The 15,142-nt window shown below is 44.6% G+C and overlaps 1 protein-coding gene across 5 annotated transcripts in view; it reads left to right on the forward strand.

Moving 5' to 3' along the window:
* Positions 1-15,142, forward strand: part of FAT3 (FAT atypical cadherin 3) — a 660,051-nt gene that overhangs the window by 472,891 nt on the left and 172,018 nt on the right. For all 5 annotated transcript variants that reach the window (XM_078058674.1, XM_078058677.1, XM_078058676.1 and 2 more), the window contains exon 4: positions 3,996-4,057. In XM_078058674.1, coding sequence (XP_077914800.1) covers positions 3,996-4,057 — 62 coding nt within the window. The remainder of the gene's footprint in view (positions 1-3,995; positions 4,058-15,142) is intronic.

A 15,142-nucleotide genomic window follows, 5' to 3' on the forward strand; every position in this document is an offset into this window, starting at 1 on the left:
TGTGAGAGCCCCCGTCTCCACAACAAAAAATTAAAACTAGTCATTTTTAAAGTAATTGCATGGTTCCAGCCATATGCTCCCCCCCACTTTGTGAGTATCATTCACTTAGGATTGGCATAATTCCCCTCCTAAATTGGAGGTTTGCATATGTAATTATATCAAATGATGTGTTTGTTTATATCTCCAAACCACATTCAAAAGCTCGCCTATGATTTATCTTTGAAATTCAATTTCATCATGTCAGTCCCCAATTTACTGTGCCCAATGGGTCTTCAGTTACATGTGTGATGTAGAGGCCTTCTCTCCTGCAGAGATTACACAATGGGGTTGTCTTCCACGGTGATGCATAGAAGAGCTGAAGAGAGAGAGAGGGTGCTCTGTTTTCTTCTCTGCCCTCTTTTAGGGCCCAGCTACATTCAGCTACCACAGAATTGTTAAAAATGAAGATGCAGCATTGGCTATTTTGATGATTTCCTCTGGACCATGAGGATGGCTCACTGCATTCCTTTCTGACTGAAAAACAGAGCTGCTGAGTACCAGAGCTCATCCAAGTATGTCTCTTTAGGAGAAGAGAGCTCTTGCCCCTTCTTAGTGTAGCTGGTCCCGTCTTGATAACAAGGATTATTTCCTAGTACAAATAACTACCAGTTGTGGCTTTAACCCCAAAACATCCTGTTCATTATTTTTATGTCCCTGACTCCCCGTGGACAAACCTGATTACCCCATTCATCCCAACCCCTCTTCATGCCTGATTCCTAAACTAACTTATCTGTCTGTTCATTCATTTATTTTTAAATGTCTGTCTTCTCCAAACATGAGGGGCTTGTTAAAATCTAAAAGGCAGAGTTTATGATCTCCTCCTGATTTTTAAACAGCTTTACTGACATGTAATTTACATGCAAAGACATCCACCCATTTGAAGTATACAATTCAGTGGTTTTCAGGATGTGTATGGAACTGTGCAACCATCACCTCAATCTGTAATTTTAGAGCATTTTCATCACCCTGGAAGAAACCTTGTCCCCACGAACAGCATTTCCTGTCCTCCACCCCACCTCATCTGATTTCCCACCAATTTTCACTTTTGACTTAGATTTTTTTTTTTACCTGCCTTTTACCGTCTGTCTGTGAAAATAAAGATAACGGAAACACAGAGAACTAAAACCTACAGAGGTTTTCCTGCCTTTCTTCCAGGAAGAGAGACTGCTTGGATTTCTCATGGCTCCAGGTTCACGGTTGTGTGTTTCAGACTTTTCAGGAAGGCTGTCTCTTTCTCCATTGGCTGATAAATATGTGAAAAACACATCCTGGTCACAGGATGCCGATGACAGGAGAGCCACACTGCTCTCTCAGTCCCACATAAGCATTGTGCAAATAAGTGGCTTTCCTTAAAAAAAAAAAAAGAAAAGAAAGAAAAGAAATCACCCTAAGATGAATCAGGAGAGGAAGGCTGACCTCTTCCCTGTGCACAGGGGGCCACGGCTGCCTGACCCAGTGAGGTGGGACACAAGTGTCCTCGGAGGGACAGAGGGCAAAGGGGTTCTGGTCTTTTGTGCCTGGAAGAGCAACAGGCACCCAACAGAGTGAAGGCTGACGGCCCTTTCATCCATGTATAGCTTCCCTCTAACAAGTGTTTCTCATTCTCATTGTGACCTCTCACAGAGCATGCCCCCTGAGGAGGTGGGGAGGTTCACAAAAGCCTCCCTTCCCTTTCTGAGAAGACAGTTACTTCTCACTTGGAAAGTGCCATCATGATATGTGACCCTGTTGGATAGAATGGCCTGGAAGTGAAGGCGTCAGATTTGTGTGTGAGACACCCCTTGGTGTGACCACACTGACCCTTAGTTAGTCCAAACCAGAGAGCTGTGCTCCCCTTTATTCCTCCTTTATTACCTCAGCCACTGGGGCACTCACACCATCTCTGTCTCCCCCTCATTCATCCCCGACCCCCTGTACACACTGAGCCAGATGCTAAAGCAGCTCGATGCATTTCATTCCTGGATGTGGCTGGGCAGAAAAATTAATGTCAATAAAAAGTCATGCTGAGACTCAACAAAGGAGAGTGAAATGGCACAGAGCCTTCTTTTAGAATTAGAGAACCCGTTCAGACATCAACCCAAGAGACTTGGACACAGTAAATGAGGGATGGAGTGGGGCACAGAATTTGAGTTTTTGAGTTTCCCTGGGGGGACTCTTATGGGCAGCTAGGGAAGAGAAGTTACTGATTCTCCCACTTGAAATTCTTGATACCAGTCTTCTCTCCGAAATCTCAGACAGTAGCTCATCTCTGTATCCCAGAGTACCTAGCACTGCCCCATTCGCACAGAGGCACCCAGTAAGTGGTTTCAAATGAATACAAGAAGCATGCACCCCCGATCCACCTACAGATACTCTCTTGGCACACAAAACAGTACCTTCCTGAACAAACACATTCTAAGTCTGCAGCGAAACTGAAGACTAGAATATAAATAATCTCCTCTACAGCAACTTTTGTCAACTGAGCATTAATGAAGTTCCCATTCTTTGTTGTAGGCCAGTGGCTAGGAGGGCGGCAGGGCTTCAGGATGAAAAGGCAGACCCTTCCCATGAAGGAACTCTGTCAACTTGTCTAGTGGGGAAATACACACACGTGAACAATGGATTATAGCACAGAGCAAAGAACCGTGACGGAAGAGTACACTGGTTGTGTTGGGACGTAACAGATGGGCACCTAACCCTGGAAGACAGGTCACCTCTCTAACATCTGAGCTAAGTTTGAACCATCTAGAGGTGAAGCAGTGGGGGTGGGGCATGTTCCAGAAAGAATTCATGGAAAGGCAGATCATTTGCACAGTGGGAACACAACTTTCCCTCCCATGGGGAGTGTGGACAGATGAGAGTGAAGGGGACTGGGGCCACTTTGTAAAGAGCCATGCTACCCCCAGTGGGATTTTATTTTGAAAGCCATTTCACCTCCTGGGGCCTCTTCTTGGCTTTCTCTTAAGTCCGCATGCTCCCACCCACCACGTACGTGTAAAACAAAAGCTGAAGGTCATGAGTTCCTCAGCAGATCTTGGTAAAATGCCTTTTCCATACTTCCCATAACTCACTAGTGTGGGGAGTGAGCTTGACATGTGATATTCCCTGCTCTTTTCTGTCCATCAGCACAGGTGGCAAATCAGCCCCATCTGTAGTCTTTTGTCTTCAGGGACAGTGTAGCACCAAGAAATGGAATATAAATTTGACCTCCTAATTGCCATTTGACAATAATAATAATAAAACCTGCAAAAGACAAATTGGTGCAATAAGCTGGGCAGCCTTGAAGGTTGTGTCTTCTCATTGTCTTTTCTTTGTCTTTGTACTCAAAGGGGCGATTCATTTATGGGAAACACCATTCGAAGGAAAGATACAGGGATATTTCCCATGTGGGACTGATTTTGTGTAAAGATTTCAACACATAAAACAAAATGATAAAATTACAGTGTGAGGTCTTCGGTATAGAAGTTATTAAATTTGAAATAATTATGTGTACAAGTAGCTATTACCGAAGTAACCTTCTTTGTCAAGGGTAACAAAAAATTATATCAGCATTAAAAAGTTAAATAAGAAAGTGCTGTTTCATAGCCTGATTCTGATCAACATCAACAACCCATTAGTGTTCAAGAACTCTGAAATCTTTAATGAGGTTCTTGCTGTAGAATTTCCGTCATATGCAAATGAATCATTGAAATTCCTCATTATCAGGAGAACAATGGTCCTTCAGTGAGTTTTTACATCCCCGGAGTGATTACAGTACCTAACTGAGGTAAACAGAACCAGAACAAATTTTTCAGGTTTTCTTCGTAAATTTTATTTTGTTTTAATAATAATTCAGAGACCATCTTGATGGTCACTGGAGATGGGAGAGTTACTCTTCCCTCTCATTTTTGCTTTTCCTTTAACTGGATTTGCTTCCCATGCTCAGTAAGCTACTTGCCCTGGATACTTAAAAGTCAAATATTCTCATTTCTACGCAGGTCTGATTACAACAACGTCACGGAAATTGGATCGAGAACAGCAGGCAGAACATTTTCTGGAGGTAAGTGCAGAGAGGGAATGCACATTCATGAACACCGACTTTCACTAAACTTCTTTAACCTTCAGTGTAAACTAGAACTTCAGCATATTTGAACTGTGGATTCCAAAATGAAGCTATTTCTCTTGGGCTGATTGGTTCCGACGGTGGAGATTTGTGGTTCATCCCTCTGGACACGCTCCTGTGTGCCGAGCAGGGGTGGACGAGCAGCCTTTGCCTTCCTCTGAAAACAAGCAGATGCATCAACATCTCTGCCTTGACTTCAGGCCCCTTTGTCAATCATCAGAAAAGAAGGTTCAGGAACAGAGCCCTGGGAGCCTCCCGGGCCCCAGGATGCGAAGAGAGAAAGCAAAAGCGCTGTGATCAGAGTGAAGTACATCGTTTGTGGAGACGCAAGTTGCTTTGCTTCTCATTTCCTTTCTGGGGAGAGGGTTGAGGAAGAGAAGCCTGCTAGCTGATTCACTGCCTGAGATGACTGTGTCTGAAACCGTAAAATGTACACCTATAATTCATTAAGACAGAAACAGCAACAATATAAACTGTAAGAGTGTTATTTATGGAGGGGGAAAAAAAACACCATAAGGCAAGAGATGAGAAAATAGATAGGAAAGAGCTTCGTGGAACATTCTTTCTATACATATCGAGTATCTTTATTGGGAAGCTTGAAGTCTGGATGGTATGTATGGCACTGGGATTTCAGTGTGACAGTCTGATACAGAACAGATGACAATGCTTGGAAGTTAGGGCTTTGTTAAGGTTTTATCACACATCCGCGCTTCTAAAATGGTCTGTTAGTCCGTAAGAATCACTTACTGGAATCCGCAGGTCCTACACACACACACGCACATGCACGCGCACACACATGCACACACACACACACTTCAAATCTCTCCTGTTGTTTTCCTTTAAATCAGTTCTCCAGCAGTGATTTATTTAACAAGCACTGGACTAGGGAGTGGTGCCTAAGGACCCTGGAGCTTCCCTGCCATGATTAGCTTGCATGGCTAAAAGCTGTTTAATTGCCCTGGACCTCAGTTTCCCCTACTGTGAAATGTGGCAAATAATTACCACTCCATATACCTCAAAGGATTGCTATTAGGATCAACCCTTATATTTTATATCAAAGTACTTTTAAATCTCTTAAAGCATTATACATAATAAAGGAGTATTATTATTATCATGTAGCACTGTGATAATCCTTTTAAAACATTGCTATCATCTCATAAAGATGAAAGACTCCAGGCTGCTAAAAAATAATTATTATAATTCTTTTTTCGAAATCATACTACTGGGCTGCAGTTTGTATCTGGTCCAGAATTAGAGGACATTTGCCAGAACAATAACACCTTATATTATATTTATGTGCTCCTTTTCTTTGCAACAGAGGCCAGGACTCCTGGGGAGGTGGTGTTCTCAGATAGTTGAACCCATTACCTGCCCGTGGGGAAAAAGAGGACATCTCATTAGCTGGGGAATCTGCCCGAGATCACTTACTGCCTTGTCCCTGGAAAGGGTGGTGTCTTTGAGGGGGGGTTGGTGCAGAGTGTGACTTTAGGGAAGAATGTTTTCCAGGCATTTGAATTTACTTCCCAGAAGCATCCTTAACTGTTTTGCATCCTTTACAGATTTACATAAATACCAAATATTTCCATCCTTTAGGGTAACACCAATGCATCTGGCTCATCATTTCTCAGTACCTGGTATTAATCTGCCTAGGAAAGTGGTGCCAAATAGCCGCTAGCCACCTCTGAGAGTTGTTGGGACAACTCTGTGTCTAACATCTGGTCTGGGATCTGTCACTAAGTAGGTGCTCAGTAAAGTGTCGCTGTACCTGTTGCGGTTTTAATTATTATCATATAGTGTCATGATACCTAAACCTCCCAAACATTCAACTTCATCTCCACACTCCAGGACAGAGAGTAGCTCCAAGGCAGCTGACGTGCAGAAAGGAGGCTCTGACAGCAGCCGCTGGACTTGGCCTGGGTCCCAGGGTCTGCCCTGCGTGCTGGGGATACAGAGTAAACAGGGAGGGGCAGGGGGCACATAATAAATGAATAAAGGCTGTAAGTTCAGATACAAGCTCTCCGAGGCCGCTCTCAAAGACGTTTCCAGGATAGTGCCTAAAAGTGGGGATGGTAGTCAACATCCAACAGACTGGTCAGGAGGGCCCCTTTGAGTAGGTGACGTTTGATGACATGAAGCCAAGATTCTATTCAAGGCCAGTGTGATCATCCAGGCCCGTGTGATTAAGGGTGTAAAGGTGGAGGTGGGTAAAGCTGATAGGAAATGAAGTTGCACAAGGCAAACAGGGCTGTAGTAACGATGATGCATTTTTTCCTGAGTGCAGTAGAAAGCCAGTAAGCCAGGGTGACGTGATATGCTTGCCAGTGTAAGCTACTCAGCTGAGCAGAAATGGGCTGGGGCAGGGCACAGGTAGTGGGGAGACTCTGGGGGCTTTCTAGAAGGATCCATGTGAGACATGATGATGGGTTTGGATGAAGGCTGTTAACAAAATAACTAGAGAAGACAGTTAAGGTTCTAGAAACAAACTTCGGCACTTCACAAAGCAGACTGCCTCCACTCAGTAGCTGCAAAATGGGGTGGGAGGCAGGAAGCTTTCACAGGTTGAAGAGTAAAGAACAAAGAAGAGAAAAACTGAAAAGTATCTGACTGGCTGGGGCCACATAGCCCATAGCCAACCTTGTTTGGGGTGAGAAAGAACAAAGAAATAAGGATAGAGCCCAGAGTTGGCTTGGCATTTGGGGACTGACTGACTGGATATCCTTTGGTTCTGGTCAAGCAGAGCGTTTCCGGAGGCACAAAAGTTATCTAAGTTTCAGTTTGCTGAGGTGGCACCTTGGACAGCTGTGGTTCCATGTTGGGCCTAGAAATTTATTTCAACCACGCTAAAGGCAGTGGGTCTAAGGGAAGGGTCTGATACAAACCCCATGATGATTCTGGCTAACAGGCGGCACACTGGCTTTTCTAAATTCTCAGAATGGAGCTCTGAAACACCATGGGTCAGCCGAACCAATCCAACTGGCCCCAAGCACCCACCATCGCTCTGCACGTCTCCCAGGATCCCCATCATTTGTGCTCCTTCTTTTAGTCACCTCTGCGGCTGAGGTTTTCAAACACCAGCTAATCTCAGTCTCCCTCTCTCTCCCCCAGTCTCTCCATCTCCCTTGCTCTCTCTGTCTCTCCCATGCACACTAACTCTTGCTCTCATCTTCTGAATTGTACAGTCCCTCGTCACGCTATTTTTTCCTACATAACTTGGCTGTGACATTCATTTCTTTTTTTCTGGATGGATCATGGAAAGGATATTGCTTTAACTCAGTCCTCCAAAAACTGAGCAAAATAATATCATTCAGAGTGCGGAATAGAGTTCTCTGCTGTACACAGATTTTTGTAACTGCTGGTACATTGTATTGTGTGAGTTTTAAATGCTGGGTGTGGGTAATTAACCTCCTGGAGAGCCTTTAATTGCCAAGATAACCCTGCGCTCCTCTTAAACTCATATTAACCTTCTAGCTCTATTTCATATCTCTCCTTCCCAATAAAACAAAATTGACTCTTCTTGAAAGGACCCATTTAGAGGCTGACCTGGTAGGTGCACTTCTGAATGGGTAACCAGAAGGGCATTGATGATTTGTTTCTGGTTTGCTATCCCCATGATAGAAGGTGCTTTAATTGTATACCACTGGTACTCTGCCTGTACATTGAATTAAGATATTTAGCTTGACCACGTACGGCCTGTAAGGGTTTTTGAGTCTGTAAGCGCTCACTTTCCATCTCTGATGATAAGAGGACAGTGGTCACTATCAGAATCCAAGGGATTTGCTAAAGAAAGAAGAGCAGCGAAGAACTGTAGAAAGATTCACAAGTACAGCTTACTCTTTTTTTGGTGAATTCTAAGTGTTCACTCTTGCCTAATTTGAAGTCCGTTATGTGTAAACATTGGAGTGGTCTTCTGTCCCTACTGTAAAATCCAAAAATATGGGATTTTTAGCTCACTTACTCTAAGTCATATACATTCCTCGATAGCCTTTTATGATTGTAGCAGAAGTAGAAGGCTAATTCGGGCAAACAGATGCAGGGAGTGATAACAAATGCATAAACTAAATAGTGAATTAATGTTTTAGCTTAACAGTTATGACTTTAGCCCCCCTCACTATCAGAGAAGACAGCTGCGAAAAAGGAATCATTGCAGGCAATAAATGCAGGGATCGTTGACCCCGTTCCCGCATCTGCAAGGTGGGGATAACAATCCCTAACACAGACTTGGTGTGAAGAGTTATGGGATGACAGATGAAAAGTGCTCAGGACGCCGACGGTCAGCCAGCGAGTGTTCTGTGAACGGGGGCGGCTGTTGTCAGTTCTCTGTCTTCCTTCTCTGTCTTCCTTATTCTACCCTAGATGAGGTGATGGATGGCAGTTTAGGACACCATGAAGTTCATGGACTTGCGACAGAAATAATGAAATACGCTGCCTCTTTCCATCTGCCTTGCCAAGTTAACTTTGATCCCCCATTTCCTTATCTGTAAAGCAGGGGTCAGTGATCCCTACCTCATCGATGAAACACGCAGAGGGCCCGGCACACATAGACACTGCTAAACCATTGTCTCTCCCTCCCTCTTCCCCATCCCCACCCTTCTCCCCTTGTCCTCAACAAACACCTTGTCAATTCCCTTTCTTTTTCAGTCCTGGCCCCAGTATTTTGAATAGCTTAGAGCAGTTCAATTATTCTTAGAAGATATAGCCACTTAAATAATCCTATAGTTCTGGCTTAATTATGTGTGAATCTTTATCTTGCATGCTGAAAGAGTATTATTTGCCTCCCTTTTGATCTTGAAATGCTTCTCTGTTCAGGGCTGGATGGTTCTGATAAAAGTCTTCCAAAGAGAGCAGAGAGCGTGATTTTATTTGCAAATCAGAAAAGATGACAAGGCCCAGTAACCAGCATAAAGACAAGGGATGGGAAATTTTGTTGTGTGTGTATAACTTGAAGTAGTCCAGAGAACGTGGCGAGATTTTAGAGTGCGGTGGTATAAATAACAAAACACATTACAGAGGGATATACACTAGAGCTATAAGAATGTAAATTATGTACTATCTGTCCCTTTAGCATATCATCCATTGTCCTCTGTAAGGTACCTCTCAAATGACTCTTTTTTTCTTCCTGTTTGAAATTCTCATCCCTTTTATAGTCTTATTTTCTAAGGAAAAACAAGTACTGTTCTTTGGTAAGTTTTTGTAACATTTCCTCTTGCCTTAGGATGCAAATTGATTTCTTCGGTGAGTGCACATCCTTAGTGGTTTCTTCCTTTGGTGAGCCTCTGCTCTTGAAATGATGGTAATTTCTGGTGGTGAAGAATTGCAGGCCTATTTCAACCCATTAAGCAGTCCATAGTTTGATGATTTAACTACAAGAGAAATGGAAGTTTCTCTCATTAGATTCTTCTTTCTGCCACCTTCAAGAAACTTTGCAGAAAGTACCAAGAGGCCTTGGAAAAAGATAGTCCATCCGTGCACATAACACAGACACTGGCCTCGGATGGAGAGTCGGTCCTCACTTCTGTTTCTTCCTGTGTTGTACCTACTTTGACAGAGTTCATGTGAATTCACTGTTTTTTCTTCCTGTCTTAAAAGCTTTATTACGTGCTGATTCTGGGCCTGGCATTGGGCAAGACACCAAGCTTCTGTTACTAGAGTGAGTATGTTTTGCCCACTGAACATTTTTTTCTTCGCCTTTCACAGTGAGGTCATTAGAGTCTAACCTGCTGTTTATTCATGAGCTACTGTAGTTGGCTGCTGTCTTGTTATCAAGGGGCTGTTTTTCATTCATATCATCCAGACACTTCTCCCGCATTTTACAGATGCAGAAACTGAGACTTAGGAAAGATAAGAGAGAGCCAAGGTCACACAATCACTTCATAGTAGTGTCCAGGATAGGTCTTCTTCTCTTCACAGAACAGTATGGCCCGACACATCCATCAGCACATTGACATGTGGCCAATGGAATCATCTTTTCCCACTCTTGGTTCACAGCAGATTTACCCAGGTGTCAGGTCAGCCCACCCTTAAGCATCAGCATAGATGGATATGAAAAGAGGAGGTTTTCTCTTAGACTCGTTGGTTATCCATTTACCAATCTCTCAGCTGCTCCTCCATACCCACTCCTCTGCCCTTCACTGCCTTCCCATCTCTGGACAGGGGTTCGCCCTGCTGGCTACCACCCCAAGCTCCAGGACCAAGTCCACCTGAGAGGATGCTGTGGCCACACTGCGTGCACCAGCTTGGACACCAGTGGAAGAAGAGACCAGGTGTTACAGGCTGAATCGCCTATGTTGAAAGCCATATGTTGAAGTCCTAAACCCCAGGATCTCAGAAGGTGACTATATTTGGAGTCTTTAAAGAGGTAATTAGTTGAAATGAGGCCATGAGGGTGAGCCCTAATCCAGTATGACTGGTGTCCTTATCAGAAAAGGGAATTTGGATGCAGACCCATTCAGAGGGAAAAATCATGTGAAGACCCAGGAGAAGACAGCCATCTACAAGCTAGGGAGAGAGGCCTCAAGAAACCAACCCTGTCAACACCTTGACCTCAGATTTCTAGCTTCCAGAATTGTGAGAAAATAAATTTCTGTTGTCATTTGTCATGGCCGCCCAAGCTCACTACTGCAGGAGGCAGACTTCATTCACGGGCCCACCCCTGCCCCTTTCTCCTCATACCGCCCCCTCACAAGGCTATAGAGACAGATCCAACTTTATTTACTGAAGGATGGGGCAACTACAAATACAGTATAGCAGGAAAAAAACCTCCACCTAAATCTGGTTATTTCTGTGTTCCACACTCCGTAACTATAAATGAGAAGTATCCCCAAGTTAAAATAATTCACAGAAGGCTCCCTCACAGTGTACACTGGTTTCTAACTGCTTCTTTCCCCTCAAGTGCCTACTTTTCTGAGGGCCTGCTTCCTCCACTCTCTTTAGTGAGGGTTTCCAGCCCATCTTTCCCAGAAATCCTGTCGCTTGACTCAGGAACTAACCCCTCCCTTTAGATTTTTCTAAATCAGTGTCATTCTCAGGTTTGAAATAATGCCCCAAGAGGGCTTAAGCAGGCCAGCCAGAGGTGGCCTTTGGCACTACAACTCCAATTAAATAAGGAGGATTGGTGGTGATGATCATGATGGTGGTGATGGTGGTGATCATGATGGTGGTGGTGGTGATGATCATGATGGTGGTGGTAGTAATTGTGATGGTAGTGGTCATGGTGGTGGTAGTGGTCCTGGGGTGGTGGTGAAGGTGGTGGTGATGGTGATGGTGATCATGATGGTGGTGATGGTGGTGATCATGATGGTGATGGTGGTGGTGATCATGATGGTGGTGGTGGTGGTGGTGGTGATGATCATGATGGTGGTGGTAGTAATTGTGATGGTAGTGGTCATGGTGGTGGTAGTGGTCCTGGGTTGGTGGTGAAGGTGGTGGTGATGGTGATGGTGATCATGATGGTGGTGATGGTGGTGATCATGATGGTGATGGTGGTGATCATGATGGTGGTGGTGGTGGTGGTGGTGGTGGTGGTGATGATCATGATGGTGGTGGTAGTAATTGTGATGGTAGTAGTCATGATGGTGGCAGTGGTCCTGGGGTGGTGGTGAAGGTGGTGGTGATGGTGGTGGTAGTGGTGGGTGGTGGGCGTGCGTGGGTACTTGTGTGTGGGAACATGTGTGTCTGAGGTAGGAGCAAGGGTTGCCATTCCAGTTCCTGCAGAGCAGTCCAGGTTGGTGTGAGCTCTGAAGAACGAGCTCTTGTGAGATCTTCCCAGCAGTATGAATTGCATATATATATATATATACACACACACACACACATATATATATATCTCACATATATATACCACTTTATTTTCCCAACTGACCAAACAGTAAATATTGAATCAGACACATACACATTTTTCCAAGCAAATATTCATTCTCAGAGATAGTTTGCTCCAAACAGAAATTACAAGAGAACTGCAGGCTGGTGACTCAGAGGAGCACCATGGATATGGGTGGGGGGTAGAGGGGAAATATGGCAGGTCTCACCCGCCCCTTCTGCAGAGGCTCTGCCAGTGGCAAATGTGGAAGTAGGTGGGCCTGGTTTCCTCAGAAAGCCTTATTTTTTTCCAAAACAAAACAAAACAAAAAAACCCAAATCAGGTTTATGTGTCAAACCTCCCTACACTAACGTTGACACCTGCATTTTTTTAATACAGTAATGAGCCAGTGAGCTCCTGTTTTAGAAGATCTGATAGGAGGGAATATTTTGTTTCTTACTGCCCCATAATTTGTAATCCTCTCACAGTAGAGAAATTTACATATATTGTAAAATGCAGTTTGTTTCTCATCGTCTCTCTGCCCTACATTTTTTTCACAATGTGCCCTTTGGAACCCCTCGAAATACAAGAAATGAGCCCAGGGCTGTGTCTGAAGAGACCCTGTTGAGGTTGGGAATGCCGGCATGTGAGGACTTGGTTAGGCTCTCAGCTGAGGGCACCCCTCCCACCCTGTCTCCATCTGACAAGGAAGGGAAGCATTGCTTTGGCCCCTTGGATGACATAGAGTCTCGAGGGCGTCATGCCTGCTTTGTCTGTCCCTGGCAGTCTTGTACTTCTTAGCTTCGCTTGTCTGTGTCCCTGGTTAGCCTCCCTGTGAATAATCTGCAGTCACTCCTAGACGCTGGGAGAGTTGTCTGGAATGAGTCCTTGATTCTATAAATAGCCGCCTCTAATTTATCGGTTTGTGAAAGATGGCGTTTGTTTTCTTTCTCCTTAAAGCTGAACACTAATTAGTAGAGCAACAGTAAATGAAACCTGTTCCCTTGGACCTGGAAAGGTCCTTCCATCCAGTGGCCCCGCCTGGAAATGGAAATGAGCCGGCTTTTGCTGGCTGCTGGCTGGTGGTGCTGGCGGGCAGATAAGCTGCCCCAGGGGGGTCACAGCTTGTTGAGCTGGGCACACAGGCTGCAGCGAGCTGAGGCTCTGCTTTTGTTTTTCACTTGTGAATACTTTCTGAACAGGGTGCTATGTGGCTGCTTCCTTCCTGGGCGAGCGCTGATTGGGTCCTGGGGGAGAGGGGCGGGGTGGGCGAGAACCTCTCACCCCGTGGGTCTGGTGTCCCATCGGTGGCTTATCCCTTCTCAGAGAAGAGGTCCAGATTCCTTTCATGGCTCTGCACAATCATGAGGACTCCCCACTGCGAATCCCACATGCCAGAAGCCCAGGCTGACTTCTCCCCCTAGTGCAGTGATGATAAATTGACCCTCTGCCCTGGGCTTCCTTTTCTCTCATTTTCCCTTGTGTTGCTTTCCTAGTTTATTTTGTGCAGCCCGCTCTCTGAGCCACAGAATGATCTGTCCAGTCTGATTTCATTTGGGTCCTTCAGAAATCATCCAAGCTCGTGCCTAACGCCCGATGCGTATGACCCAGTTGAGCACGTTAAGTCTGTCTGTGGGAAAATAAAAATATAATGACAGCAGGTTCAGAACATGAGATTCCAACTCAAGTGCCTCTATTAATAAAAAGGAAAAAATACTCTGGCTTGCTTCCTGCTGGCTGCACACAGTTCGAGTGAGCTGTTGTTGCAAGACCTTCCGAGCAACTTGCTTGGGTGGCAGATCGGGGGCTACCAACATCATCTATTTTGGGGCAAGACCGTTTTAGGGAAATGCTGAGAGGTGTTGTCAGCAGGATGCAGGTCACTGTGAGGAAGGTCAATGGGGGCAGTCCTGAATGTCAGAACCAAGAAAAATGGGTTGGTATGTGAGGACAAATACCATCAGTCCCTTTGAAATTGAGAAAACCTGTTGTAAATTTGATTATTCCATCTTTGGGGATGTAGCACTGTACGTATTTTTACAGTTCCTCAGTCTGACTTAGAAATAAAACATGTCTCATAAAACAATGTCCTTTGTACTGCAGATGTAGATAGAGACAGTTAAAGCACAGGATTTGGAGACAGACCTCGCTACTCACCAGCTGCGCCATCTTTCTCTATCTAGCCTCATCTGTGCATGTTGCATATATATTCCACTTGTTAGGTGTTTAATGTATGTTAGCTATTATGATGAGAAGCTTAAGATTTTTCCTTGGGATTCCTGAAGTGGTCTTCTTATGGAAGAATTCAGAACACATAGTGCATTGTACTATGTATTGTATTTTGAATTTTTCTCATAGTTGTTGAATATACTATGGTTCTTCAATGAGATGGCATCTATAAATGTACCTAACGTAGCTCCTGGTACATGGTATGCACTTAAGAGAGTATTAATTCCTTCCTTTCTTTTCTGAAGAGCCCAAAGCCTCAGAGATTTCTTGTCTTCTGTTTGCCAATATCCATTTAAATGGGTTGCGACCAAGTAAGTTGGAACAGCTCATTCTCCTAACATAGGCTGAATGAGGAGTCAACCATGGGTCTGGCCCAGCCATGAAGAAGGTCATTGAGCCTCTCCTGGAGGATCTGCAGTCTCCCTGGCTTTCTGAGTCAGGATCTGAGAGGAAACTGAGGCATCCAAGCTCATATGGCAGAGCTGTAGCATTCCCAAGGATCCAAGGACTCAATAAAGTGATCATCCTTGAGACTAGCATGGGACAGATAGCTAATTTCTCCAGTTAGTTACCTCTAGGCCCCCCTAGTGTTATCACTAACTCCCAAGCTTTCCCCAGAATTATAACCATTTTAAGGCTTTAAATTGGGCTTAGTTGCTAATAGAGTAAGCGTGTTTAATATTTAAACACAAATTGGGATTTTTTTTTTCCTGTTTTATTCATATGTCAACACCTCAAGTGTAGGAAATAGTAAACTGGTCATGAGACATCAAGAAAAGACACAGTTGACAGATACCATAATTCAAAATTCATTGCCCTTAGACATTTGAAGCTCTGCCCCTCCTTCAGGCCATCCTCAACTCTGTTAGCAAGCTACAGGATGAGCTCTCCAGAGAGTCTGCATCTTTTCCCTGCCTGGCCCTCCCTTTGGTGAAGGTCCGTGGTAGGCTGGAGGGCCACAGCTGAGGAGTATTGCTCTTTGTACTCCCAGCATCTAG

This window comes from Halichoerus grypus, chromosome 11, assembly GCF_964656455.1.
Source record: "Halichoerus grypus chromosome 11, mHalGry1.hap1.1, whole genome shotgun sequence".
Taxonomy (NCBI): domain Eukaryota; kingdom Metazoa; phylum Chordata; class Mammalia; order Carnivora; family Phocidae; genus Halichoerus; species Halichoerus grypus.